At 42.6% G+C, this 27,217-nt stretch overlaps 1 protein-coding gene across 2 annotated transcripts; it reads right to left on the bottom strand.

The window, feature by feature from the left end:
- Positions 1 to 786: 786 nt before the first annotated feature.
- On the bottom strand, positions 787 to 26,814 carry LOC116049867 (matrix-remodeling-associated protein 5-like). Of its 2 annotated transcripts, XM_036004461.1 has the most exons (13): positions 26,439 to 26,814; positions 25,571 to 25,797; positions 25,307 to 25,436; positions 17,272 to 17,513; positions 16,753 to 16,904; positions 12,388 to 15,938; positions 11,000 to 11,141; positions 9,259 to 9,394; positions 6,239 to 7,459; positions 5,931 to 6,138; positions 4,561 to 4,782; positions 2,154 to 4,346; positions 787 to 2,121 (listed from the first exon to the last, which is right to left on the bottom strand). In XM_036004461.1, exons 2-12 carry the CDS (start codon positions 25,756 to 25,758, stop codon positions 2,178 to 2,180), a joined length of 8,361 nt encoding a protein of 2,786 aa, XP_035860354.1. In that variant the 5' UTR covers positions 25,759 to 25,797; positions 26,439 to 26,814; the 3' UTR covers positions 787 to 2,121; positions 2,154 to 2,177. The 2 variants fall into 2 exon arrangements, with proteins under 2 accessions (XP_035860354.1, XP_035860355.1); XM_036004462.1 differs by lacking the exons at positions 16,753 to 16,904; positions 17,272 to 17,513; positions 25,307 to 25,436; positions 25,571 to 25,797; positions 26,439 to 26,814 and adding an exon at positions 16,212 to 16,738.
- Positions 26,815 to 27,217: the final 403 nt, after the last annotated feature.

Genomic DNA, 27,217 nt, shown 5'->3' with positions numbered 1-27,217 from the left:
CCGATATTTTGCTTGACACCTACCGGACTGTAGCAGAAACTACCAAGGGAAGCCGATTTGAGTACTGTGCCAGCTGTTAATATTTTTGTTTGTCTGTCTGCGAACAGATTTTGTCACTGCGATAACGTCACAACCGTGATAGATGCAGTCACGAAACTTTCCAGGTGCGTAGTTGATATCAAAATGAAGGCCGAGTCTGAAGATGGGTGTGGTCCGAGCAATGACGCTAGAATAAGGGGATAGGAAGTAGAGAAGGGGCCACCCCACTTTACGCTCCAGCATCGTGGATGGTGTGAGACCATCACAAGATGGTCTAGTTTTCTTTCATACTAATGACTAAAACTATACTAATGACCATCACAGTGCACTGCTCATACACTGCTCATACATATACAGTAATGTACAATTAGTATTAGTGTTTAGTGGAATCAGAATATACACTATAACAGCACTTGGCAGGTGTGAGCGCAGGGTGGTGCATGGAGTTGCTCGGCAGGCTGCTGTGAGTTTTATTGCATTTCCCAGGGAGAGCAATATGATGTCATCAACATGTGTCTCATCTGCAGTTAAGATCCCATTTCCTGGTTTGACAGCTGAGCTAGGGGATAAGGGGTTTCTGTTCTCATAATAAACTCAAGGAAAAGTTTCCTTCCTCACTCTTGCACTTCAACTATGTTTTCTTACTCTGACTCTACCCACACCAGCACACACTCTGTGCCTGTACCATATTTCTGAACAAAACTGCTTTAGTTTCAGCTTGACATTTCATGGAGTAAACACTTTCAGTTCTTTTTCCATTTTTTATTTATAAAATGAAGCTGTTAAAAATATAGCACACATTCATTGTGACTAAACATACTAAACATACTTAATATTTCATAATTTCTCCCTTTGTAACAAAACGCTGGCGTCTTTCTAGTCTTTACAAGACAAATAATTTAGGACAAAATGAAAACATCAAAGAAGAGAGGGAACATGAAAACTATGAGCTGCTGGCTTTGTGCACAAGCTTAGGGCAGGCTCTTCAACCACACATACATTTATACAATCTTTAATATTAAAATAATCAGAAGATGACTCTTCAAAGAGCTGAGTATTGTGTTTACATGAATGCTTTGAACAGTTTCTCATTATGCCCTAGTAATGCTATGAGAATGTAGCACTCGGTGGTACAACAATATTTGTCAAGATTTGAAACCCACAAATAAGTCCCGACAAGAGTTAAAAGTTCAAAAAGTCCTGAAACTGGAGGCCCTTTATCCTCATGTCTGTTACACATTCAATGTAATGTGTAGGCAGTATAATGGAATTAATAAGGCTGCCAGTTTAAGTTACTATTTGCTATATATTCATTACAACAACAAAATCCAACCCTTTTGCTAATATGTAGCTTATAAATAAATAAAACAAATTCAAAAAGTATCAGTATAGTGTCAATAGTTACAGTAATAAGGTAGAGGAAGTATTTTGGGGAATGAAGTTCCAATTTGCAACATTTATTTTATATTATAAATATAAACCAAGATCAAACAGGATTCAATTATGTCATCACATTGAATATTAATGTGCCTGTAGACAGTTGTTGACAAACAGCCTTGTGTGATTATGTGTTGTGTGTTGTGTTAGTGTATGAATGCATAAAGTAATGAAATAATTATTTTACATGCGCAGAGATAGAAGACATTTTTACAGTGAGATTTACAGTTTTGTCCATATTGTCTAGAACTACATTTTAACACAAGGCAGGGAAACCAGAAACCAAATATGCGGTGCATTTTAATTGACTTCTTCGATCATTACTTCAAAATGGGCCGCTGAGACAGACAATTCAGCACAACAGGTTAGTGGTGTACTGCCAGCTACATAAAACAACCCTCAACCAATCTACTTGTCTATGCAGAGAAAAATGCCTGACACTGTATCTGCAGAGAATCTCGTAAGTCCTGATGTAAAAAAATACTGTATTGAAAAAACAACTCATACATTAAAAATACATGCATGAGACATACACCTGTAAATTAGTAGTGTCATTTCTGAGATTTAACAGTATCTCCTGCACAGAGCCTTGCAGTTCCTTTGGGCATGTGGAACACATACAGTGTTAACAGCTGCATGTATGCGCGCGTGTGTGTGTGTGTGTGCTTGCATGTGTGTGTTTGTGCGTTTGCTTCACTCAGTTATATAACATGCAGGTAAGTCGCTTTGGTGTCCACTCCTATTACATTTTTGGCGGTGCATCTGTAAAATCCTGTATCCCTACTTGTCGGGTGTTGTATCACCAAGGAACCCTGGGGGCTAAGGTAGCGGTTGCCGTAGATACGAGCTTGACCCATCACCCTCAGCTGTGTCAGGTCTGGTGTTTCCCAGGTGATTGTCGCCCGGGGTGTTGCTATAGTCAGGCACGGCAGCTCCACCGCAACCCCGGATCGTGTGTAGGTCGCAGGGGAGGGGCCTGTTGTGATGCGTGGGGGGTAGGCGATGACAATGACGGGAACCGTGACGACTGAAACTAAGGAGAAGTCTTCAGTGGTGGATCTGCAGGTGTAGGTGCCACGGTCGAACACGGAGGCCTGTTGTACTGTTAGTGTTCCATCCTCTTGGACTAGATATCGGCCTGAGTCCCCACTCTCACCCTGGGACAGTACCTTGCCACTGGGCATGGTCCATGAGAGAGAGCCATGGGTGTGAGAAGCAGGGCAAAGCAGGCGAAGGGTCTCTCCGTTAATGATGCTCACTAAGGGAGCTGTTCTAGTGCTCACTGCTGGCTCTGAGACGCGGCTAGTTGAGTGGGGTGGAGGACCAATTGGACGAGGTGCAGCAAGTAAAGACTGGGCTCTGTTTAGGGGCTTTTGAGTAACTGGTATTCTTGGATGTAGCGTCTCTGGCAACACTGGCCTTGAGCTTAAGGATTGAGCTGAATCCAATGAAACTCCTGAGTGAGGGACCTCTATTAAACCAGCACTTTTCTGCACAGGCATTCCCCTTTGTGGAGATCTGGCCTCCTCCTGTGACTCAGAGACCTCCAGCTCCACCTGTATCCTTGTCTGTCCTCTCTCACCTCTAACCACACATACCAAGGTCCCGCCATCACTGGCCCGCACTCCTCGCAGCTCCAAGGAGCCGTTTCGGTGCACAGTAAGTCGGCTGCCATAGTAAGGAGCTGGCAACACACTATTGCCAGGCAGAAGCCAGGCCAGACGAGGGGGAGGGGAGCCTTGGGAGGGGCATGGCAAAACAACGGTTTGGCCTTTCACTGCCTGCTGCTTCACTGTAGTTACCACACCCACAACTGTGTTAGTAGAGTTTTTAGTACCTGTGTTACTAGCAGCTATACCAGTACTACTTCTACTACTACTAATACTACTACTACCACTACTACTACTACTACTAAATGCATTTCCTCTGAGTGTGCCAGTACCAGCTCCATTATTAGACACACTGCTGCTAAAAACTCCAACATTTCTGGAAGTACCACTTCTCCTGCCATTGTCTCTACTGGTGTTAGCATCATTACCAGTCTTTCGTACAATGACTTCATTATTGTTAGTCCCAGGATTCCTTTCTACACCTTCTTTTCTAACTGCGCTGTGATTGTTACTATTACTCATAATGCCAGGTCCATTTAGATTTATTCCAATGTTACCTGCTTTAATGCCTATATTCCTAGCCACGCTCGCCCCGACACCGATTGCACTGCTACCAAGTTGTGTTGTAATTCCACTAAAAGGCCTGTTCAATCCATCTCGACTATCACTCCGAATGGCAGGATTAAAGCTACTGGTTGCTATGTTAGCTCCAACGTTTGGTACAATGTTTCTTATCCTGCCATTATGATCACTGTATCCATTATTACTGCTGTTATTACTACCAAGCTTGCTTGTGTCTCTATTGGTAAATCCATACTGGTTTATCCCTGCATTATTAATGCTGTCCCCTGATCGACTGTTATGATCACTGCCAGGCCCATTGCTAGTACTCCAACCTCTTCCTCCCACATGGCCACTCAATCCATGGGTGGGAGCCACCACCTCCAGGCCCACCACCATGCTCCTCTCCCCGGCTGGGTTGCTTGCTCGGCATGTATAGTTTCCTGTGTCGATCTTTTGAGCCAGACGAACCTCCAGAGTTCCATCTGAAACCACCACAACCCTCTCAGAATAAAAACCAGATCCCAAACTTTGTGGAATGACACGTCGTGACGGGGAAAGCCATGTCACCGTCGGGGCGGGAACTCCTGCAGCCTGGCAGCGAATTGTGGCGGTTGCTCCATGATGTACTTTGATGACGTGGTGGCTTCTGTTATCAGTGAAGGTTGGTGGAGATGTCATCATGACCTTTACTTTGACCTTAAAAGATTACATTTTAATGAAGGATTTAAGTTACGACCAAATTAATTTGTATTTTCATTTATTCTATGTGTATTGTGAATGAGAAAATGAAAGCATAATTAATTAATAGAGTAATATAAAAACATTTTAATTTGATTTTCAAGTATAAATGAAAAACTTTATTAATACAAGTAAATGAATATTCTTCTGCAGGAGAAAATATTTGTCTTACCTTCATAGTGTCTTGACCTCCTTGATTCTCAGCATAACACGTGTACTCTCCCTCTTCTCCCATACCCACTGCTGGAACCAGTAATGTCCCATTGTCAAACACAGTTAACCTCCGTGTTCGCCCTCCTCTGTCTTCCCCCTGCAACACGCTGTTCACCATGGTTCCATCTGGTAGGCTCCAACGGACAGCTGGGTCAGGCAGTCCTGATGCTAGGCAGTCCACCTGAAGGCAACAGGATTGTCATTACTATCATTTAAAAGTGTTGGTGGCTTTTATTTTGATGAAAACTGAACTTCTGGGAGCTGGTGAGTGATGCATACTGTACTTTACATATAGGCTTTGTTAAGGCTGTATTAACAGTGGCACTCATAAGTTTATGAACCATGGTTTTATTTCAGTTAGCCTAATAGCTGGTTTGATTTGCATTGAGAGATGATTTTATGGAAAGTACCCCATGCCAATCTCTAGGTATGGTGAAGGGTATGTGATGATGTGGGGATATTTTAATTCCAAAGGCCAAGGGAACTTTATCAGGATGCATAGTATCCTGGATCCATGAAATAACTGGCCTTTAAAAATAAAAACCTGCCTGCCTCTATGGGAATTTAACATAGGGGTGTACTTACTCATGCCCCTTGTATTTTAAGGAAGAACATTTATTTATGTACGATACATTATTCATTCACAAAGAAAATTGGTGTCCTTAAAGGTTGGATTTTTCCTCATTTTTTTAATTAAGGCATTGAGATCAATTTCCAAAAGATGATTTTTTATTCCTCCTTTTAATCAACTTTAGCATGGGTTCATAAACTTATGAGTGCCACTGTAGTCCCTTAAACATAAAACTCACAGTAGAATCACTGCTAATAATGTTTAAATGAAATTAAAAATGAAGGCCAACAAAATCCCACAATACAGTGTCCTCTTTCTTGCATTTCCCCCCGCCTGACATTGTTTTTCACTGAGCTGTTAAATATTCATGCATGAAATACTTTCCCCTGAAGGCCGCTGTTGATGATTCATAACAGGCTATGACTTGACAGGTCGTTCCTTTCTTTTTAGTCAAAAAATATCAAGCCCTTTTTGATAAAAAACTAAACAAAGACACAGCTTGAAGCTGTAGAAATGTTTGGCACCACGCCCAGTGATAGAAGACACCCAACACACATCATTGCCACAACAAAAAAGGCCCTGAAAGCTCAACAGGGGAGGTGTGGGAGATGGTATGTTTTAGGTTTAAGCCGGGTTGATTTCAACAGTGTGGGGTGTGTGATATAAAATGAATTGCTGTTATTTGTTTATTGAGTAAACATTGTTACTTGGAGCAAGGCAGAGATGAACTATGATTCTGCTTTTTACATTTAGCTCACCTTCAGTGGTTTGCCAAATGACACCATCTGATTGAGTGGCTGCTTGGGCTCGATCTTGGCAGGCTTGGTAGCTACAGAGACACGCAGGAGGCGATAATCATCTGAGACCTTGTTGCGTGCAATACAGAGGTAGTCTCCGGCATCCTTCTCTGTTACTGCCTGAACTGACAGGGTGCCATTCGGGTGCACCTTCAGACGTCGGTCAAAACTGAAATTCAAATGTGGACAAACATATACACAAATCACAAAAACAATACACATATAGAGTTAGATAATGCAACCTTCACACAAACCCACAACCCTCGTACCTGAAGTGCATGTCCACCAGTTTCCTGTGCGGGGTCCTCCAAATGATGATGGGTGATGGGTTGCCAGTTACAGAGCAGTGGAGCTGCAAACCCCCCCCATATTGGACAGTAGTGATGGAGGGTGACACAGAGACAATACGGGCTTTATTAAAAGGGGAGACAGGCAGGGGATGCAAAGCAGCTGAGGCTCTGCTTTTATCAGAGGGGGAAGAAGAAGTAACTCTTGTGTTGTTTAAAATGCCGGGCGAGACTTTGGTATTATTTGTAGGCACTGTGGAGGGTGGGAAGAGAGAGGAGAGTTTTGTTTTGTTGATGTTGGTCAAGTGTGTGGGAGAGGCAGTGACTGATTTATTGATTTTAGGAGGTGAGAAAGTGGAATTGGGTTGGTGAGGGTAAGATGATGAGCGAGAAGAACTAGGGGGCAGCGGCAACATCCTGGCTCTATCAAATGGTGATGAAGGGGAGAGTCTAGTGGAGTTGAATGGATTTGAGGGGTGCCTGGGGATGGACAAACTTATGTCTTTATGAAGTGAAGATGGAGTTTTTTCAGTAGCAACTGCTTTTGCTTCTTCATTTTTTGCTCCTCCCTGTCGCCTCGCTCCTTCTGCTCCCCCTTTAATTTCTACCCTGACTGTTCTCTTATCGGCTCCAACAGCATTACTTGCTGTGCACTCGTAATTCCCTAAATCCTTAGGTCCAACTCCTCGAATATGCAGTGTCCCATTGGGCAAGACAAAAAGGTTGCCATGGAGAAACTGGGATGGCCGAACTAGAGTCCCATCTGGGATTCGCCAGCGCAGACTTGGTGGCGGGGCACCTCGGGCAGAGCAGTGAGCATAAACAGGCCTCCCTGGAGACAAGAGCAGGTGTTCCTCTCTGGGTTGATGTATCACCGGGGGCAATGAGGACACGTGTACACGCACAGAGGCACTGGCAGCACCTGCTGAGTTGGAGGCCACGCAGCGATACACTCCTCTGTCACTAGGTAATGTTACTGACATATGAAGGGTTCCATTTGTGTCCATAGTAATGTGTCTGATTGAGGGAGCAGTGGAGGTCAGGACAGAACGGTCAGGCAGAACCCAAGAGAGCAGAGGGCTGGGAACGCCATCCGCCAGGCACTCCAAGTGCACATCTCCACCCTGATGAATGGTAGCTTCTCTGTAGCTGGCCAGCTGCATCCGAGGGGGGCGGGTCCACACTTCCAGGGTGGTTAGCAATCTATCATAGAACAATAAAGCACACAAATGCTCAATACAGAAACACATAAACGAATTTACGATATACATTTCAAATGAAACAAATTATAAATAGCATATGACACATTTAGGAAACAACCACCACCAAGGCATGCATACACAATCAAAACAGGAATCCTGATCACACAGATACAGACTTCATAAAGAGAGATTTGCATTTGACTTTAGGCTGCTTAAAGATGTTAAATCAAGTTTGTCTGTAACTGTATTTTCACCTGAAAAGTGGGTAAAATACCAACACAGCATACATAGTACTTAATAATTAAATTGCAGTTTGCATTAGGCCTTTGCAATTAAAGGAGAACTCCGGGCAATTTTTACGTTAATCTTGATCGCTATACGTATGTGAGTACTGTTGAAAGCAAAAAAAAATCGGTGCTAGCAACATGGAGCTGCTGCAGCTAATGCCGAGAGCTCCCACTTAGCTAAAACGGCAGTTTTGGGGGCATAAGATAAAGAGTGCTTTTGTGCCTCTTAACAGACACAAAATGCAATTAAAATGTCTGTGCAACATGAACAGGGCCCTTACATGACAACAAGATGCGTTTTCAACTCAGACATTGTTTAAATTCACCTACCCTGTTAGCTGCTAGCTGCCGTCTGGGATGAGTGAGTGTGTTCAGCCAGGCTTCGGTAATAATCATCAAGCAGCAGTTCTGTGTGTATTTGTAGCATATATATCCATTTTGTGTGCGATCCATCTGGCGTTGGTGAATAGTAGTCTCTGCAGTGGCGAACTGTGTGTTAGTTGCCTTAGCCAGGCTAGCAGGCCCGACCGGCATCCTTCTACTTCCTCCCCGCCTTCCCCGCCTGCCGCGGCCGACAACAATCCACGGGCGCCCGCTGGTCTGGTGGATGTCCTCCAGAGGACAGTTCATGCTTTCGCGGCGAAATTTTGGAGGCGAAAAAAGTTTATTTCCCCCTCAAAAATAGGTAATTCAGCACTGTAGTGGTTATGATCATATCAGTGACTATGTAACTACATGGAAACGGGCCAAATTATTTTTTTCTTGTAAAGTAACAGCGTTACAGAAGGCTGGCTGTAGTCTTGCGCCGAAGTGGGAATTCAGTTGTAGCAGGAAAAGGTAAACAGCAGGGTGCAGATCGGAGCGTAGTGTGTGAAGAGTGAAGAGCGGAGGTGTTCACAAGGGCAGAAGCTTGGAGTAACGCAACTATGGAGCTAGAGCTAGCCTTCAGTAACGCTATTACTGTACAAGAAACAGGCATCATTTGGCCCGTTTCCATGTAGTTACATAGTCACTGATATGATCATAACCACTACAGTGCTCAATTACCTATTTTTGAGGGGGAAATAAATTTGCCGCAAAAATGTCGCTGCGAAAGCATGAACTGTCCTCTGGAGGACATCCACCAGACTAACGGGCGCCCGTGGATTGTTGTCGGCCGTGGCAGGCGGGGAAGGCGGGGAGGAAGTAGAAGGATGCCGGTCGGGCCTGCTAGCCTGGCTAAGGCAACTAACACACAGTTCGCCACTGCAGAGACTACTATTCACCAACGCCAGATGGATCGCACACAAAATGGATATATATGCTACAAATACACACAGAACTGCTGCTTGATGACCGATTCAGCTTGTTTTTTTTGCTATCGACAGTACTCACATACTTATAGCGATCAAGATTAACGTAAAAATTGCCCGGAATTCTTCTTTAATGCTGAAAATATTTTGTCCCATGGTCATTATAACTGAATGGTGTACGTTTCATTATTAATATTCCTAACTGGTACCAGTAGTCTCACCTGTCGCGACCCAGAAAGTTGTGTGCACTGCAGATGTATGTGCCCCTGTCCTGCAGCTTAACATTCTGGATAACAAGGGTGCCATTTGGCAAGACCTCAAAACGCTGAGCCCTGGACTGGACTGACATCACTGCTCCTGAGACACAATGAAAGAGAGCAGCAGTGAGGAGACAGAGTGGGAAAACAGAGACAAATTTGGAAAGAAAGTTAGAGAGTGAGTAAGAGACAGTGTGAAGTAAGCAGCAGTGATGCAGTGCACAAAATGTTCCATTACTTTTTTGCAATATGTCTTTCCCACATGGCAAGTGAGAGAAAAGCCTTTTGTGTGCATGCCAGTGTGTAATGCTGGGTGTTAATGGGTTATTTCATCAGTGTAAAATGTGTTCATATTCATCTAGTTATAGTACATACTAAAACTGAGACTGATTTTCCCTTTCAAATCTATGACCTTAGGATGTAAATACAAACCTTTGCTTATTCTGATTCAAAGGTACAGTCTGTAGTTGTTTTTTTTAAACTAGTACAGCGCCCGTTCAAAATGTGCCTATTTGGAATGGGCTAATTGCTTGGCCTGTGCTATTGCTGCTTGTAGCATTCTCCAGAACCCTTGTAGCACAAAATTACTTACAGAAGGATCCCAAAGCACACTGTATAGTCTATTACTGCCCTACTGTGTACTTCGAATTGAGAGGAAAACATTGTACTTACATTTACCTGACAGAGAACGATGCAGATTCAGATTTTACTAACAAAATGTCACACTTAAAATGTGGAGTAATCAGCGACATTTGCCTCATGGACTCATGGTGCTGCGCCATTCGCCACCCAATCCGGGCCCATTATGAGAGCCAGTCAGCAAAAATCTGTGTTAATCAACCACCAGAGCTGGACCGAGTAGAGAGACTGACTCACAAAGATGGAGTCAGACAGCTCCGGAATGTGAGTGTGTGTGTGTGTGTGCTGCTTGAGAGAGAGGCGGGAAAGAAAAAGTGGAAGGCAATGCAAATAAAGAGAGTTTTTACATTTTAGTGTTGTCTTTTTTTTTTACGATATTGCATGTAGACAGTCAGTGTTTAATGTTTAAATAATGTTTAATGTTAAGTATTGATTTGATTTGCAGGGATATCGATAGTGTCCGGCTTTTGTTTGATATCTAGTGTTGGCAAGAATGCCTTTTTATTGAGTTTCCTTTTAACAAAATGCTCTGAGTGAATTTAAGCTGGGCTTTTATTGTGAAGGGTAGACACAGAAGAACTAGCGTTATAGCAGCCCTTTTTATTCTCAACATTTAACTCAAGCTTGATTGGATGAACAGTTCATGAGATATTTCAAAGACAGATGCACACACACACACACACACACACACACACACACACACACACACACACATATGCATACATACAGAGGTTCACCGATTTATTAGAGAGATGAATTATATGTATATTCACATATATAATTGACTTCTGGAAAAAAAATAAGTATTTCTAAGTTTCCCAACGTAATAAAAATATATTAAAGTATAAATAAAAGTATAGGCCTGAAGCCTGTTTCAGAGAGCATCTGAAAAACTTTTACATCAGTCCATGAATCAGATTTGGCTGGCCTCCAAGTGGATTTTGAATGTAAATGTAAAGTGTAGATACAACTGAACCCTGATTTATCTATTCGTGCATTTAGGGGTGTTTTTGAATATGTGTGTGTATGCTGAAATAAATGTGTATATCTGCTGCACTGTGTGTACCTGTGGCGACCTTGGTCCATGTGATGGTGGGCTTCGGCTCTCCTTGAGACTCACAAGCCAGCCTGGCAGTGCTCTCTGCTGGGAACGACACTGTCCTGATGTGTGGGTCTGCAATCCTCGGTCTGGATCTCGCAACTGGTGCCTATGAAAAAGTTTTAGCAAAGAGATTATAGCGGCAACGTAATGAACCACTGATGATTATAACTAAAGGCAATGAAAGCATGGCTCCACTAATGAAAGATTCTCAACTTTTGTTACGTTGGTCTTGGAGTTTTACAGTAATTTTTCAATTTTTAAATAGCATGTGGTTGGAGGATTTGCAAGTGAACAACAACTTCAGTACAGCAATGGATACAAAAAATCGTTTACTGTAATAGCAAAATGTTATCAACAGATAATTTGGCCAAGTGCTATCTGTTTAAAGATTTTCTAGGAACAACACCTAACCAAAACGATAGATGAATCAAAACTTAGTTGTGGATGGATGAATCAAAACTTAGTTGTGGAGGTAAGGATAAATACCATTTAACATCTGTACCAAAAGCTACAAGCTACAAGCTGACATTAATATATAAACTATTTAGTAAAAAAAATTGTAAACAGTTTGTTTGTTGTTGATTTTTAAGCATTGTTCAGGTTCACAAATTCAGTATAGCATTACTTTAATCCCAGATTTAGAATCATTGCTTGTGGACCCAGTGGTTTGGTCTGCAGAGGTTTGCAAACAGAGCTCTGGAAATTAATTAACAATTGATTATCATAAATCCCTTGGGATTAGGGTCTCAAAACACATAATGTTAGTGATTATGGAACATGTGTTTTTCATATCTTCTTTAGATCTGGCAGGGAATCTGGCAAAGCTCGGGAAAATCCGTGAAATTAAAGAATTGTCATAAACATCCCTGAGGTTTAAAAGCAGGTCATGTGGATACAGATTAGACTATGTTCAGATCTTTTGTGCATTTCTGCTAAGCTTTTGCCCAAGGGCTTGTAAAGTCGAGTGCAGTGTGTGTGTGTGTGTGTGTGTGTGTGTGTGTGTGTGTGTGTGCGTGCGTGCGTGCGTGCGTGCGTGCGTGCGTTTATGTGTGTGTATTTTCTGGGCCAGCACTCACTTAGAAAAGAAATGTTAATTTGAGTTTCACTTTGCTGACAACAACAAAAATAGCTTAATATATATGGACTGCAAACTACATTTAAGAGGGCACTTTAAGAAATGACTAATTGAATGAATGACTGAAAATAGGAAAACCTTACATAAATTAGCAATTAAATTAACAAATAAAGAACAAAACGTGGCTAGCTTGGCTCTTACTCTTGTTGTAATGCATGTTGGGTAAAAGAATCCACAAAATAGCAATACTATGTTATTTGAATCGATTTGAACTCACCCCAGGGGCAGCAGGGAGCAAAGGAGAGGGGGGCCAGTTTGGCCTTCTGCTGTGTGAATCAGGAATAGAATTAGTTCCAGGGTTCTTCCAGTCAGTAGATCGACTCTGGTTTGGACCCCCAGAAACAGGCCTCCCTCTGGGATCAACTTGGACAACACTCGGCCTCTCTCTGGATGATGTTGTGGTACTTGTTGATGTCATTGTTGTGGTAGTAGTAGAAGATGTAGACGTTTTGGCTGAGATGGCAATTCTAGTACTACTAGTAGGAGTAGTAGTTTTAGTAGCCATAGTAGTAGTAGTAGTAGTAGTAGTAGTGGGGTTAGGAGTTGTGGGAATAGATTTTAATGAGATTGTAGTACTAGTAGTGGTAGTAGTAGTAGTAGGAGAAGAGCTAATTGAATAAGTAATAGTGGGAGTAGTAGATTTAAGAATCGGAGTTGTTGTAGTAGTAGAGGTGAGAGTAGTTGTACTTCTGGTAGTGCTAGATGTTGGGATAATAATGGTAGTTGCAGTAGTCATGATGGGACTTGTATTCATAGGAGTACTTGTAGTTGTTGTCGGAAGTGTGTCCTCACTAGCTGTAGTAGTATACATACTCGTGCTTCCAGCAGGACTAGAACATATGCTCTTGAGAGTAGTGGAAGGAGTTGTGATTTTTGCAGTAGTAGTTGTAGCCACACTGGTGACTGTGGAGGAAACAATCGAGGAAGGAGTGGGCAAAAGAGAGGTGGAGGAGTGGGACACATATGGTACACCCGACAAATTCCTCTCTAGCTCTTCACTGTGTTTGCTTGGGGGTATATCATTGTGTTTGCCTAAGGCTGTATGTGTTTTCGTGTGTGTCTGTATGCTGTGTGTATGTGTCCTGGCATCAGTGTGTGGCACATGTGTCTGTGCGATCGCAGTATCCGAGTGAGTGGGTGCTGGTGTCGGTGTTTTGAAGAGAGTGGACTCTGCAGTCTCTGGGATAGTGGCTGACTGAGTCACCATGTCTATATGTATCTTTGTGTGAGAGGGGGATAATGAGGTGAGAGAGGAGGAAGAGGGAGTCAATGAGGGGGGGGCAGATTTTGAAGAAGAGATACCATGAGCGTTAGAAACAGCAGGAGAAAGAAGATTCAGTGCGACATCACTCGAAGAAGTAATATGGTCAGTCCGTATCAACAAAATAGCTGGAGATGTGGTTGTTGACGACAGGAACAACATATTAATTTGATCTGTGGTAGTGTCAGGTGTCACAGTTTGTAATCTTGGGTTCATAGGATCAGGGAGAGGTTGAGGTGGGGTCAAAGGTCGTCCCCTGGGCCTGTTGATGATTCGTCTTCGCTGTCCGATCCTCCTGCGAGAGTTCCAAGGGCTTTGAGGCTGGGAGTTTGGAACAAAATTAGGGAAGAGTCCCTGCCGAGTGTTCTGAGGCCTGGTTCTAGATGAGTTGGTGTTTGCTTCTGGCTCATCTCCTTCCCCTGGTTCTAGGACAATTTCATTTGTTCCAGAGATTGGCCTAGATGTGACTGGTTCTTTCTGTGTCTCTGGGTTTGTCACTGTCTCTATCTGTGGAGATGCTTTCTCTGTCTGTATATGTATCTCTGTCTCGTTCTCTATAACTGTCTGAGTTTCTGTGGACGTCTCTGTCTTTATCTCTGTGTCTGCTTCAATGTCTGTTTTCATCTTTGTGTGTGTTTGCATTTCTGTGTGAACAGCGTGAATGGGCTGTAGGCCTTCCTCTTGTAGATCAGTGTCATCAACAGATGACCCTTCAGTTTCTGCTTCTACCCCTGCTCGCTCAGCTCCACCTCTCTTTGTATCATCATTTCCCTCATGTCCTCCTGTGTCTCTACCTTTGACTCCTCCTACTGGTTCAGCTGTGGGCTTCCCCACTGCGTTGGTCTGGCTGTTATTAGTGTGAACAGTCTTTTGTCGTATCTTAGCCAGGAGGTCAGCCCATTTCTGAGGGTCTATCCTTTGTTTGTTTGTGGTAACTCTATGTCTGTTCTCAAAGCGGTTTCTTCTCTGGTCAGTGGATGATACAGGTCCTCCTCCTCTTCTTAGGGAGCCTTCTCTTATAGGTCCACGTCTTCTGGGTTTTTGGATTGGATAACGTCTGTTTGGGGGAGGTTGGAGAGGTCTTGGACGCTTCCTATTGCCAACAAAACTTCTCTCTTCTTCCTCCTCATTACCTGATCCTTCTTCCAATAGTAATGGAGCTCGTATCTTGGTTGACCGGCCAGCGGCTGACTGTGGCCCTCTAGGAAATGAAGTCCTAAATGGAGGGGGATGTTGTGAGTTTAACTCTAACTGCATGGACAGAGAGTCACTGCCGTACTGGTTGATGGCAATGCAGCGGTAATAACCAGCATCCCTCAGAGAAGGATTAGGCAGAGAGAGACTCCCATTTGATTGTATTGTGAGCCCACCTGATACAGCTAATCCCCGCCGTACTATGTTTCCATCTGGTAACAACCAACTTATATGAGGCACTGGTGAACCTGATGCCTTGCAGTAGAGACTGACGGGCTCCCCAATGTTTCCAGTGACAGGAGGTCCCACCTGCTCTCCTGAAAGCGGAACAGAGGACTCCTCGACTGCCAGGCGCAGCGGGAGAACATTTACATCCCTGCCTGCCCGGGCTATGCAGTAGTAGATCCCTGCATCTGAGAGCTGTACCTTGTGTAGAAGTAAACCAAAGGCTGATGCCTGGAGCCTACCATCTAGGCTGCTTGAAGGGGAGATGAGCTTGGATCCATCTGGGAGAATCCACTGTACTCTGGGGTTACCAGAACTTAAAAGAGGGCATGATAGCTCCACCTTACTTCCTGCTATTGTCGCCAGTGCTGTGGTGGTATGATTAGTTGAAATTAGCACCCATGGGTGGGAGGCAGGGGAGGATGTTGAGGGATGAGAAGCAGGGTCCGGATGAGCAGAAACTCTTGTTGAGTATATAAGTTGAACTCTGTCTCCGTTAGACTGCGCTCTGTTTAGCTGTAGGCTAATGGCTGGCTGTAGCAACCATTGTGGTCTAGCTTTAACAGAAACTTTGACTCCAGTGTGATAGTATCCGTCTGTCTCTGCTGCCTGTCTGTAGCGGTATGCCAATGCCGGGGCTTTACTCAGCATGATCTCCCTCTCCAGGTGAACTGCAGTTTCACTGTAGTAAGCTAGGATCCTCCAAAGTTTCTCATAGCTCTGTCTGTCCACAGGGCACTCCAAGGAGAGTGACAGAGCAAGGGGAAGAGGAGAAGACGAAGAAAGGGAGAGATCTGGAGGAGGAGCAATATCCTGGAACTCAGAAGAGTAAGTAATGTTGCAACCCAGGTTGACACTGCCCCCCTGTTGGTCAGACAGACTCAGAGAGGCAGTGCCTAAAGGCTCTCTAAAGGATTTACTTGATTGGATTTCACTGGGTTCTGTCTCCAAAGGTGTGTCTCTTCCTGGGGAGGGGATGACAGGCAAGCTGCATGATAGGTCAGTCTGGTCAAGCAAGCCCTGACCATGAAGGGAATTGGGCGAGGAGCAGATTGGACACTGAGGGCCGCTGGGACATTTCATTAAGCCTAATTGAAAATGAGAGGCAGAGAAAATTATGTCATAAAAGGCTGCCTTACCACCTCTGGCTTATCAACTGTGGATAACAGCATAGCAACTATACAAACATATTTGTGCACATTTCAGCTATCTGCACATATTAGTGGTGTGATATATTAGTCATGCCAGCTCTTCTTTGGCATCTATTATCCTTTATATCTCTTACTAATTTGTTATGGTTACTTTATCTACTCATAAATCAGAAAAATGCATCACTTCATTATTACACAGCAATCATTAACCTATATTCCAGCTGCCTGCACACATCAATGCTGTCATCATGGATTAGTCATGGCAGGTTAAGTCTGGCATATCAATGAGACACATTTCACGGTCCAGCCCTCACTCACATCTCAATAACAGCCACAAGACACACTGGAAGAGATACAGAAAATGAAGAAAACCAGAGAAGAATGTGTGATGAAAAGCAGGTGAAGAGATATCGAGGTTAACAAAACCAGATGTATTAGAAAGTACAGTACAATAATACCATCATTCTTTCATCTGGCTGGATTTGACATGTATTAAAATTTATAGACTGGAATATTCAACAAATTAGTCTTCTGTTTCTCAATCAATTTCCCATGTTCCTTCACACCTTATCTCCATATCTATTTCTTCTCACTCAAGCAACCTACATGCTGCATTAACTACTGCATTTGTGCATCTCTGACTGAATTAAACTGTCTCAGAGACACAACCAGTGACCAGCATAAACCGCGTGTGCTCATTGGAAACAAAACAAAAAGTGAAAACAAATCATATTTCCGATGCGACAGTCACCTGGATGAGCCAGACTCCAAGTGAGAAACCAGTTCATCCTACAGTCACAACTCCACGGATTAGCCTGCAGCACAAGAGTCTCCAGCAGAGGTGCTGTCGCTAAGGTCTCTCTGGGCAGAGTGGTTATACTGTTGTTGGACAGGTCTAGGTGTCTACAGGTGGGGAAAACAGAGCAAAGAAAAGATTGGATGAAGAGGGGAAGGGGGGACACCAAGGTTGAATCAAAGTCATAGAGGAATGGATTAAAGAGTGGGGGTGGGAGCGGAAGTGGGCAGTGAGAGGTAACAGGTTAGGGGCAAGAAAATGTATTATTTATTATCATTTCCATTATGATCTTCATATTCATACCCACGTTTTTCCTCTGCTGTAGTAATACAGGTGTATCAGAAAAAGGGTAAAAAGACAATGCTATATCTTGAGAAGTGTATTTGTCTAACCACCAATGGATGTTACCTTTTTCTGATCAAATATTGTAACTTCCCCAACAATGATTATTGCATTATGTGCTTTAAAGCTCACCTGAGTGTAGAGAAGTAATATGTATTCAGCAGGGACAGTGTGCACAGAGTGTGAGGGTGCAGCTGATGCAGCCTGTTCCCTTGCAGACGCAGCAGCCTGAGGCTAGGCAGCTGGAGCAGCGCCCGGGGGTGAATGTGTTGGAGGAGGTTGTGATCCAAGTATAGACGCAGCAGTGAGGTCAGGCCAGAGAAGGTCAGAGATGAAGAGATCTCTCTCAGCTTGTTATAGCTCAGCTTTAGTATCTGTAAGTAAAAGGGGGAGGAAATGGAGTGAGCGAAAGCAATTACAAGAGCAATCAAATACAGTAATAGGCATCAAAGCTGATGAAGAAACCAAGTATCTGCTCTGGTCATACGCCTGTCAGTGGACACCACATGCTTGTAAATTGAATTTATGACCAATGATGTGAGGGGAATTGGAATGAGGATGAAGAGTTGGGTGAAAAAATCTTTGTAAGCAAGAATAACTGAATGCGTCTGTGTAAAATTTTAAAATATGGGAAAATACATCCAGCAGCACACAACCTCATATAGTTGCTGAAAAACTGAGAAACTGAGAAATAGCCCACAGCATATAACCAGACGATATACAGTATGCTGTGAGTTTATTGATTCAAAGCAGGGAAGACTAAAAGGCTATCCTAGCACTGGGGGTCTTCAACTTTTCAAATATGAAATTTAGCCCTTTATCCTCAGTAGAAGACTCCAGGGGATCTATTGATATTCTAGTCATGTGTGGAGAACCCACCAAATTTTAAGAAGTTACATCATGAAAACCATGTTGTGGAATTGTGTTTCTGTTGGGCTTATGATAAATCTGCTCTGCAGGAAGGCTATTTAGCTGAGAGAGTTCCAGCTGCAGACAGATCTAGCATGTGAAGATGTCAGCACATGGAAATATGGATCCTATTAACGCACAATGGCAAATATATCAGTATCTGCCTGGGAGATGAAGGGAACAATTGCTTGTTGAGTAATATCACTTCCCCACAGACTGCTATATCTGCCCTAAGTTGCTGCTAAAATGTCCAGTGTGTTTCCTGTCACTGAGCAGTGAAAAGAATGATGGCACATAAAGTATGCATTAGTTGTACGGTGGCTGACAGGGGCAAATGCCCTGCAACTTAAGAAAACATCTTCATTAATTTGACAACACATGCACAGCATTCAGCAAATGCTCTGCAAATACACACAACACAACCAAACACATAAACGCGCTGCAAATAAAAAACGATGCAAAAAGAAAAGCACACAAACCCCGAAAACAAATGCAACAAAAAAACGCTGCATCCAGATTACACAACGGAAGTTCTCCAGACCTCTAGAGGGAGCAGATAAGTGGAACAGCTTGATTTTTGACCCCACGGGGAGAGAGCGCTCTGCCTTTTTATTAGAGTCGGGTATGGCTGCCCCTGGAGACCTCCCGTCTAATGCCCCCCGTCCATTAAATTAATATAGGTCTGGTCTGCTATGTCTTCGTATTTTGGTGTTTTGGATGTTTTTGAACTAAACAGTACGGCAATCATGCTAATGAATACAATAACTTTTTCAGTAGATGTCTTACTTACAACACGATGGAGTTAGAAAAGCAGTTTTGTGTTTATATGTGCGGGCGGGATTTATTCAGTTTGATAAATCCCACGGTAAATTGGCTGGTTTACTAACAGGGAGGGACTATGAATCCTGTCTGTTTTTTGTTTTTTTGTATTTCAAGAGTGAATTGCTCCACAGTATGAATACAGATTGAGCACTTATTTTGTTGGTAACCGTTGTTGTGTAATCACAATATTACACTTGAGGAGGCCTACACTTCAGTGATGCGCCTTTCGGACCTCGAAATTAAACCCTCTCATGTAATATGGCTTAAACAAACGTCAACGTTAAACGCTGATGTAGTTTTAAATGTTTTATCACCACGAGTTTACAGACGTCTCTGCTGATTGAGTATCACCTGTGACCTGAGCCGAGACACACCCACCAAACAAGAGAAAACATATCTCAAACATAGACTTAATATTTACAGACTATGATCTCAAAGCAGTTGCACACCGTTTCACAACGGTGCACACCGTTCTGAGATTGAACATGTCTCGTCAGCATGCTCTCTCTCTCTCTCTCTCTCTCTCTCTCTCTCTCTCTCCCCGTGGGGTCGAAAATAAAGCTGTTCCACTTAGCTGCTCCCTCTAGAGGTCTGGAGAACTTCCGTTGTGTAATCTCGATGCAGTGTTTTTTTTGTTGCATTTGTTTTCGGGGTTTGTGTGCGTTTCTTTTTGCATCGTTTTTTATTTGCAGTGCTTTTATGTATTTGGTTGTGTTGTGTGCATTTGCAGAGCGTTTGCTGAATGCTGCACGTGTTGTCAAATTAATGAAGATGTTTTCTTAATTTGCTTGTGTTTCGTCTATTTGCATGTGTTTTCTTAAATTGCAGGGCATTTGCCCCTGTCGGCCACCGTACAAATGTGCTAAAAATTGTGAACAGAATCATGTAAACCGTTATATTAATTTTGCATCATGGCTTTACAGAAGAAATGTAAAATAAATAAAATAAATAAAAAAAATTAGGAATATTTATCAATGTAGCACCCTCTCTAAATCGTACCAAACTCTTGACAAATGCTACCTTGATATTCCCTGCTTTACTTAAAAATCTGTTCTGAAATCAGCTCTGTCACAGTTTAAGTATATTAATTTGTCATAGGGAGCTATACAGACTGTAAACTGTAAGTGTAGAAGGTGTAAGAGCTGAGCTTTCTGCATCAAAGCTCATGTATGGTCCTCCCTACCTAAGGCTGGAGAGGGATTAAAGTACATTTTGTGGAGACTTGGTCCAAGTTTGATTTTCACGACTGTGTCCTGCAAAAACATTTATCTCCTAAGAGTCAAAGGTTAAATATGTGACGAGACAATGTTTTATTTTCCCCATTAAAAGCTGTAATATTTTATAATCCACCATCAATAGTTTGGTTTGGCAGAGGACAATTCAGGACACTCTCAATGTTGGCTGCTGTTAGCTGCGTGTGATACAGGTCTACTGTTGTTCTATGAAGAAGAACTGTGAAACAAGTGGGAGAAGAGGCCTCTGTAGAATCATCTCCACTGCCTCAAAATGTTGGTTGCCTCCTCCTAAACAACAGTCGGTGACATTAAAGAATGGCTTGTTTATTGCTAAGGCCATATGGTCAAAATTAAATGATTTAATAATAATGTATAACAATAACAATAACTTATTTCACTAGTAAATTGCTGTTGAACGACAAAAACAACAACCAGATGGGAAAAGGACATTTACAATAACTTCAAATGCACCATGAGGCTGTAGTTTACCAGTTTCATTGAACGCACCGTCTGTGTTGTTTTTCCGACGGCAGCTACAGATTGTTACATACCGGTGTTGAATCCTCTACAGTAAAACACAGTCACACCGTTTATCGTTAGCTGTCAGCATTTTAACCGTGTTTAATCCAGCTACTAGCTAGCGGTAGGCTAACGTTAGCTGCTGTCGAGTATAGTGTTAACTAGCGTCACATGCAGCGGTGTTTGTGTTGCCGTCTGTTTCAGAGCATCAGAGAGAAGTGCAGACATATCAGTGGCACCAGATTTCAGTAGCCAGGGTTGGCAGGAAGAAGATTTTTACAAGTAAATGTTCCAGTTAATGATCCAGGCAGCACATTCTCGTCTCCCTCCTTCATTTTACAGTCCAGTGGTGGCTAGAACGGCTCCGGGTCAAACGTCAATATGGAATGGATTAATCTGCGTTATTTTTTTTAACGCGTTGTTTTTTCTCAGATTAATTAATCGAAATTAACGCGTTATTTTGACAGCCCTAGTTTTTATCTTTGTAAAACTTAAAACGGGGACACTGCCCCTCACTAGACCTATAGCTGCACTGGGGCACAAGCCTCCCTAGGGGGGGTCCATGGGCAGGCTCCCCTGTAAGAAAATGTCTATTTTAACGTTTTGCATCAATCTGGTGCACTTTGAAAAGAAATTCAGAGGTTAGACTTGATTATTCTTATCTATGGATGGAAATATTTGTGCTGTAGCCTGAACTATTTTGCACTTCAGAATTTTAACCATGCATACACAGGTGGAATAGTTTTTTCTTCATATTTTTGCATTAATGTCACTAGGAAGCATACCAGTAGAAATATATATTCATATTTGTAAGTGGGATGTATATAAGTAAGTGGGATTGTCTGGAATCTGGCAATATAATAACCATTATGGTGGGATACAATGGCTAAGCAATTTACAAAAATGTCTGTGCTGACATAAATAGTTTACATGAGAATACATTATAATTTGTACCCAAAGTTGGAGACCATGTAGAAATTTTGTTGCAATTTCAAAACCGGATTACCCGGGAACCGCTTGTTGTACTGATGCATGTGTTGAGTAAAGAGTTTGTGAGATATTTCACAGAGAGTAATGGGTGTGCAGAGATTTATGCAGAATGCAAATATGATAACATTTCATGTAAGTTCAATGTTAATTTTCTCGCAAACCATTTTTCACAGCAAGGGGGTTAACACTTTTGCATGCACTATATCTGTGTCACATTCTCATAGGGGCTGAGCCCCCCTAAAGGTCTGATCCTAGAATCGTCCCTGCTGCTACTTCATACTTGTACTCCACTACACCTCAGAGGGAAATGTTGTAATGTTTACTGCACTACATTTATCTGACAGCTTTTGCTTTATTGCTTTAGGCTGGGCTTGTTTCTGCAACAGCTCATTGAGTATCGGATAAAATTAAAACTATTGAGGAAATATTTGGTAACACTTTAAAATAAGGTACACAAAAAAATAGGTAGTTACTGTTTTTGAAAGGGTAGTTACTGTTTTTCAGAAGGGTAACAAATCATTAGTTACCCTTTTTCAAAAGGGTAGTTACCCTTTTTCAGGAGGGTAACGAATGATTAGTTACCCTTTTTCAGAAGGGTAGTTAACCTTTTTCAGAAGGGTAACGAATGATTAGTTACCCTTTTTCAGAAGGGTAACGAATGATTCTGAAAAAGGGTAACTAATCATTCGTAACTTTTTCAGAAGGGTAGTTACCCTTTTTCAGAAGGGTAACGAATGATTCTGAAAAAGGGTAACTAATCATTCGTAACTTTTTCAGAAGGGTAGTTACCCCTTTTCAGAAGGGTAACGAATGATTAGTTACCCTTTTTCAAAAGTAACTAATCATTCGTTACCCTTTTGAAAAAGGGTAACTAATCATTCGTTATCCTTATGAAAAAGGGTAACTACCCTTCTGAAAAAGGGTAACTAATCATTCGTTACCCTTCTGAAAAAGGGCAACTACCCTTTTGAAAAAGGGTAACTACCCTTCTGAAAAAGGGTAACTAATCATTCGTTACCCTTCTCAAAAAGGGTAACTACCCTTTTGAAAAAGGGTAACTAATCATTCGTTACCTTCCTGAAAAAGGGTAACTACCCTTTTGAAAAAGGGTAACTAATCATTCGTTACCCTTCTGAAAAAGGGTAACTACCCTTCTGAAAAAGGGTAACTAATGATTTGTTACCCTTCTGAAAAACAGTAACTACCCTTTCAAAAACAGTAACTACCTATTTTTTTGTGTACCTTATTTTAAAGTGTTACCAAATATTTCCTCAATAGTTTTAATTTTAATTTTTTTACTCAATGAGCTGTTGCAGAACTACCCTTCTTCTTCAGAAGAAGAAGAACACTTCTTCTTTGGTAAGTGTTATCAAATATTTTCCTTTGACATTGGTCCAGTATTAAACGAGATTGCTGCAGTCGGCAATGGCGAAACAAGCTACAATGTACAGTAAGTTAATAGCACAATTGTCCAGCTTGTATTCACGTTCATAAAAGCACTCGTTTTGACACTGACAGGCTCAGATTAATATTCTAAGGGCGTTTTCACACCTGAAAGTCCGAACCAAGGTCCGGACCAAGGTTCATGTTTTTGTTACATTGTAACTTTTGATCCTTTAAGTTTTGGTTTCACACTGCAGTTATGCAAGTGCACTAAAGAGCTATACATGACAAAACTACGTCCTGCCGTCATCACATACGTGAGCTGCATCTCAAGATACTGATAATTGATTGGTTTGTAGACGGGCTTCCCCGTCCTCTCTTATCCTCTCTCTGGGTCGGAGTTTTTTCAACTGCCTGCTGCTCTCCCCTACTGACTGCTGCTCTCCCCAACTTCCGTGGCTCTTTTTGTTTTGTTGTGATGTTGAGAAGCAAGACACAGGAACTTTCTTTCTGGAGCATTTATTCAGAGACAAACGGAAACCTACACTGTACATTTACTACCACTTAACAAATAAACTGCTGATGTATTCTCTGCTCTGATAGCTGACAGCTGTCTGCTCTGAGCGCATTCACCGTCACACACTCTCTCATGTAGACTACACACTAAGCACCGAGCTATTCCTTAAAGGAGCTATTCCCCGGTCTTGTAACACAAGGAGAGCCTGCCAGAGCTTCTTGTATTTGGTCCGAAAGTCCGAACCATCCAAAAAATGCTTTCACACTATAAACGAACCGGACCATGGACGAGTCCACCTCTTTTTATCTGACCAAAATTTGTTCTTTTGATCCGGACTGTGGTCCGGGGGAGGTTTCACACCTGTAATTTTGGTTCGGATCAAACCGAAAAGTCCGAAAGTCTGGACCAAATGAGGTATGTGTGAAAACGTCCTAAGTGTCTGACAAACATTATGGAAAGGATTTCTAAGTAGGTCGGCCTTTCTGTTAAAGAGTAAGATACTTTTTTTAAACATAAAAAGTCCGCGAAATTGCGTTCGCTAAACCCACCAGACTATGTACTACTATGTAAATAAACAGTAATTTTAGCATCGTAAAATATTGGCATTCTACATCTCTGAGCTCTGAGCAGCGCTTGCTCTGGCTGTCTTGAGCCTGCGTGTGTAGGGTGCATGACTATACGTTTGGTCAATGTTTTCTTTCTTTCATTGCAATTTCGGGTCTGTCAGTCACAGTGAAAACCGGGGACATTTCCGGGGACAGCTCCAGCCGGGGACAGGTCACCGAAACCGGGGACTGGTCACCCTAGCTTAGAGCCCAAAAGGACACAGAGTTGGCTAATTTCCTCCTGAAAAGGTAAGCATTAGCTTCAGGCTAATTTATCACAGCTACTAGGGACAGGCATTTGATGTCATTTCAACATTTGTGTAGCTACTCACATTGAATTATATAGCTAGAGTACCCGAGTTGGTTACTCGCAAAAACAATTGAGACACAGCCAGTAAAGTGATCCCGACTGGTCCTGGCTAACGCCGCCATGCTAACCCTGCTAACTGCTAACGTTACCGGAGGACCAGGCAAGCGGTCCACGGCTGTTTACAACGTGTAGCCTGTTCAGCGGCCGTAGCCGACAACGATGAGTTATTTGAAGCCAAGAGGGGGGGACTGTTAATCGGAAAGAGAGGACCTTGAGTTTGCAGTGTGTTTAGCAATTGTTGCCATAATTCTAAGCCAATAAAGCATGTATTTCAGTCGGGTGGGAAAGGACGGCAAGGTAGTGGTATTTTTAGCAGTTCCTATCGTAATTCTAAACCGAGGAAGTGTGTCTGGCGTGTGGAGAGGACAGTGAGGTTGTGGGGTTTTAAGCGGTCCTACTGTAATTCTAAGCCAAAAAATTGTCTGTCAGTTGGGTACAGAGCTCCGCGTGAGCACGGGCTTTGATGACTGTCAACATAGCCAGCATCTAACGTTAGCTGCTCCGCTGTGCTGTGGAGGAATGTCTGGCTATGTGAGACAACCGTCTAGCAACATTGTTGGATGCTCCGGTCTCAGCCTGGCAACCTACGTGAACTTCAAGTCTGGGGAGGAGGGGGCAGTGGAGACGACTCTCTCCAGTATTTTGAATTTGTACTGCAGTAACTATTTTAAACACTAGCTGTCAGTATTACATATTGCACCTTTAACTATTCTACCCGTTAATCGTCCGCTAGTTTGGTTCTGAATGGAATTCCTTCTCTTTTCAGTCCTATATGGATGTGTCCAATACATGTTGTTGTTGCTCTTCTGTTGTTTACCTGTAGTGATTTCATATCTTTGAACGCTGCATCTGGGAGATGGTGGAGGTCATTGCTGTGGAGCATCAGAAGCTCCACCTTCTTTAGCCCAGCCAGAGAACTGTCATAGATACTGCTGATGCTGTTGAACCTAAGGAAGGCACAGAAACAACATCATCAACCTGAGATGTCAATAAATCAACAAATTATTATAGTTCCATATTAGGTAAATAAAAGCACTATATTTTATGTTATTTGTGTATATGCTTCCATTTATTCCCTTACCCTAAGTTTATGCGGCGTGTGTGTAGAGGGAGGCCAGAAGGCACAGTGAGCAGGGAACGAAAAGTACAGTGCACTTCGCTGGCCTGGTAGCAGTTACAGCTCCTTGGACAGCCCTGGCCCATGGGCACTACAAGTGTCAGCACCAGGAGAGTCAGCAGTGCCACCAGCACACACACACTCCGGTACATCTTCGCTCCGCAAGAGGACAAGCCACACTGGGATTATCACTGCCAAAGAGAAAACGGAAGTCAAGACTTATGGAGAGCAGCAAAGTGCACCGCTGTGACATGTCTCAAAATCCAGATGAGAGCCTCTCTCTCTCTCTCTCTCTCTCTCTCTCTCTCTCTCTCGCGCACGTAAACACACACACACACACACACACACACACACACACATACACAAGTCAATTTTATTCATGCAGCCCAAAAACACAAATTTGACTCAAGAGGATTTGCAATCTGTACAACACATGACACACTCTATCCTCAGACCCATAGCCACTCTGACACATTGCACCTGTCTGAAACAAAACAGACCTTTGGGCTTTCTTAATGTCCATGCCCAGTAGGTTAATTGAATGACATATCACCATATAAATGAATAAAAACACTGGAGGAATTTAAAAGGAAGAAGGAAGGATAAACTTCGAATTATTAAACTCTCTCTCTCTCTCTCTCTCTCTCTCTCTCTCTCTCGCTCTCTCTCTCTCTTATCTGATCTCACACAGCCGCACAACCAACTGTAGTGCAATAGCTGCGAGAGGCTTTTATTTCAACTTGACGCTGAAATTAAAGTAAATTACGCGCTGTAGCAAGAAGCATCCAAGATTAATAGATTACTGTAATAGTCATGGTTGATAAGAGCATACCTTGAAATCCTTTGGAGTTATTTCACAGAATTATTCATTTTGTCCATCAAATACTGACTTTTATCCAGCTGCACGGTTCGGAAATTTGATTTGCAATTAACCAGTTTATTCACTAATAAACTCCGAGATTGTTGAACTGAGAAGAAGGTCCCAAAAAAACTTGTCACGTAAAATGTCACTGAAGAGAGCGAGGAAAAACGTGAAAAGTAGCCACACTTTTGTCAACTCCGCACGTCAACCAAATGCTTTTAATAACATCCAACAGGTCTTCTTGCGCGCCTCCTGAAAAGCAAAGTAGCGCTGGAAGCGGTAGGCGGACTACACAAAGGCGTCTGGCGCTGCGTGTGTGTGCGTTTGTGTAGATGACAGTGAATGTGTGTGATGTATTTGAGTTTAGGAAAGGACTGAAGTGAACTTTGAGTGACGCTCAGGCAGAGGGGTTTGTCCAAGGAGGGGCTTTCTGAGAACACAGAGGTAACAAGTAACTGCGCTTCAGCTGCTTTTCTCAAATCTTTACACTCTGCATGTATAGGCCATAGAAGAGGACATCTTCCCGAAGACCTGCAGCTCATTTTACATCACCATTATATCATTACATATCATTATCATCTGCTCACTCTATCTTTATATAGTTTGTGATTTAATTAGGGGAATTGTTATGGCTTCTAGCTAGATTCACCTCACACTAACTGTAGCTAATTAAACGTTTTCTTTTCAAAAACAGAATTTCTTTTGACTAGCTTTGAAATTAAAAAGCTAATGAAACTTTGTAATGAAGT

Source organism: Sander lucioperca, chromosome 8 (genome assembly GCF_008315115.2).
Source record: "Sander lucioperca isolate FBNREF2018 chromosome 8, SLUC_FBN_1.2, whole genome shotgun sequence".
In the NCBI taxonomy this organism is placed as follows: domain Eukaryota; kingdom Metazoa; phylum Chordata; class Actinopteri; order Perciformes; family Percidae; genus Sander; species Sander lucioperca.
This window is presented reverse-complemented; position numbering and strand designations above follow the sequence as displayed.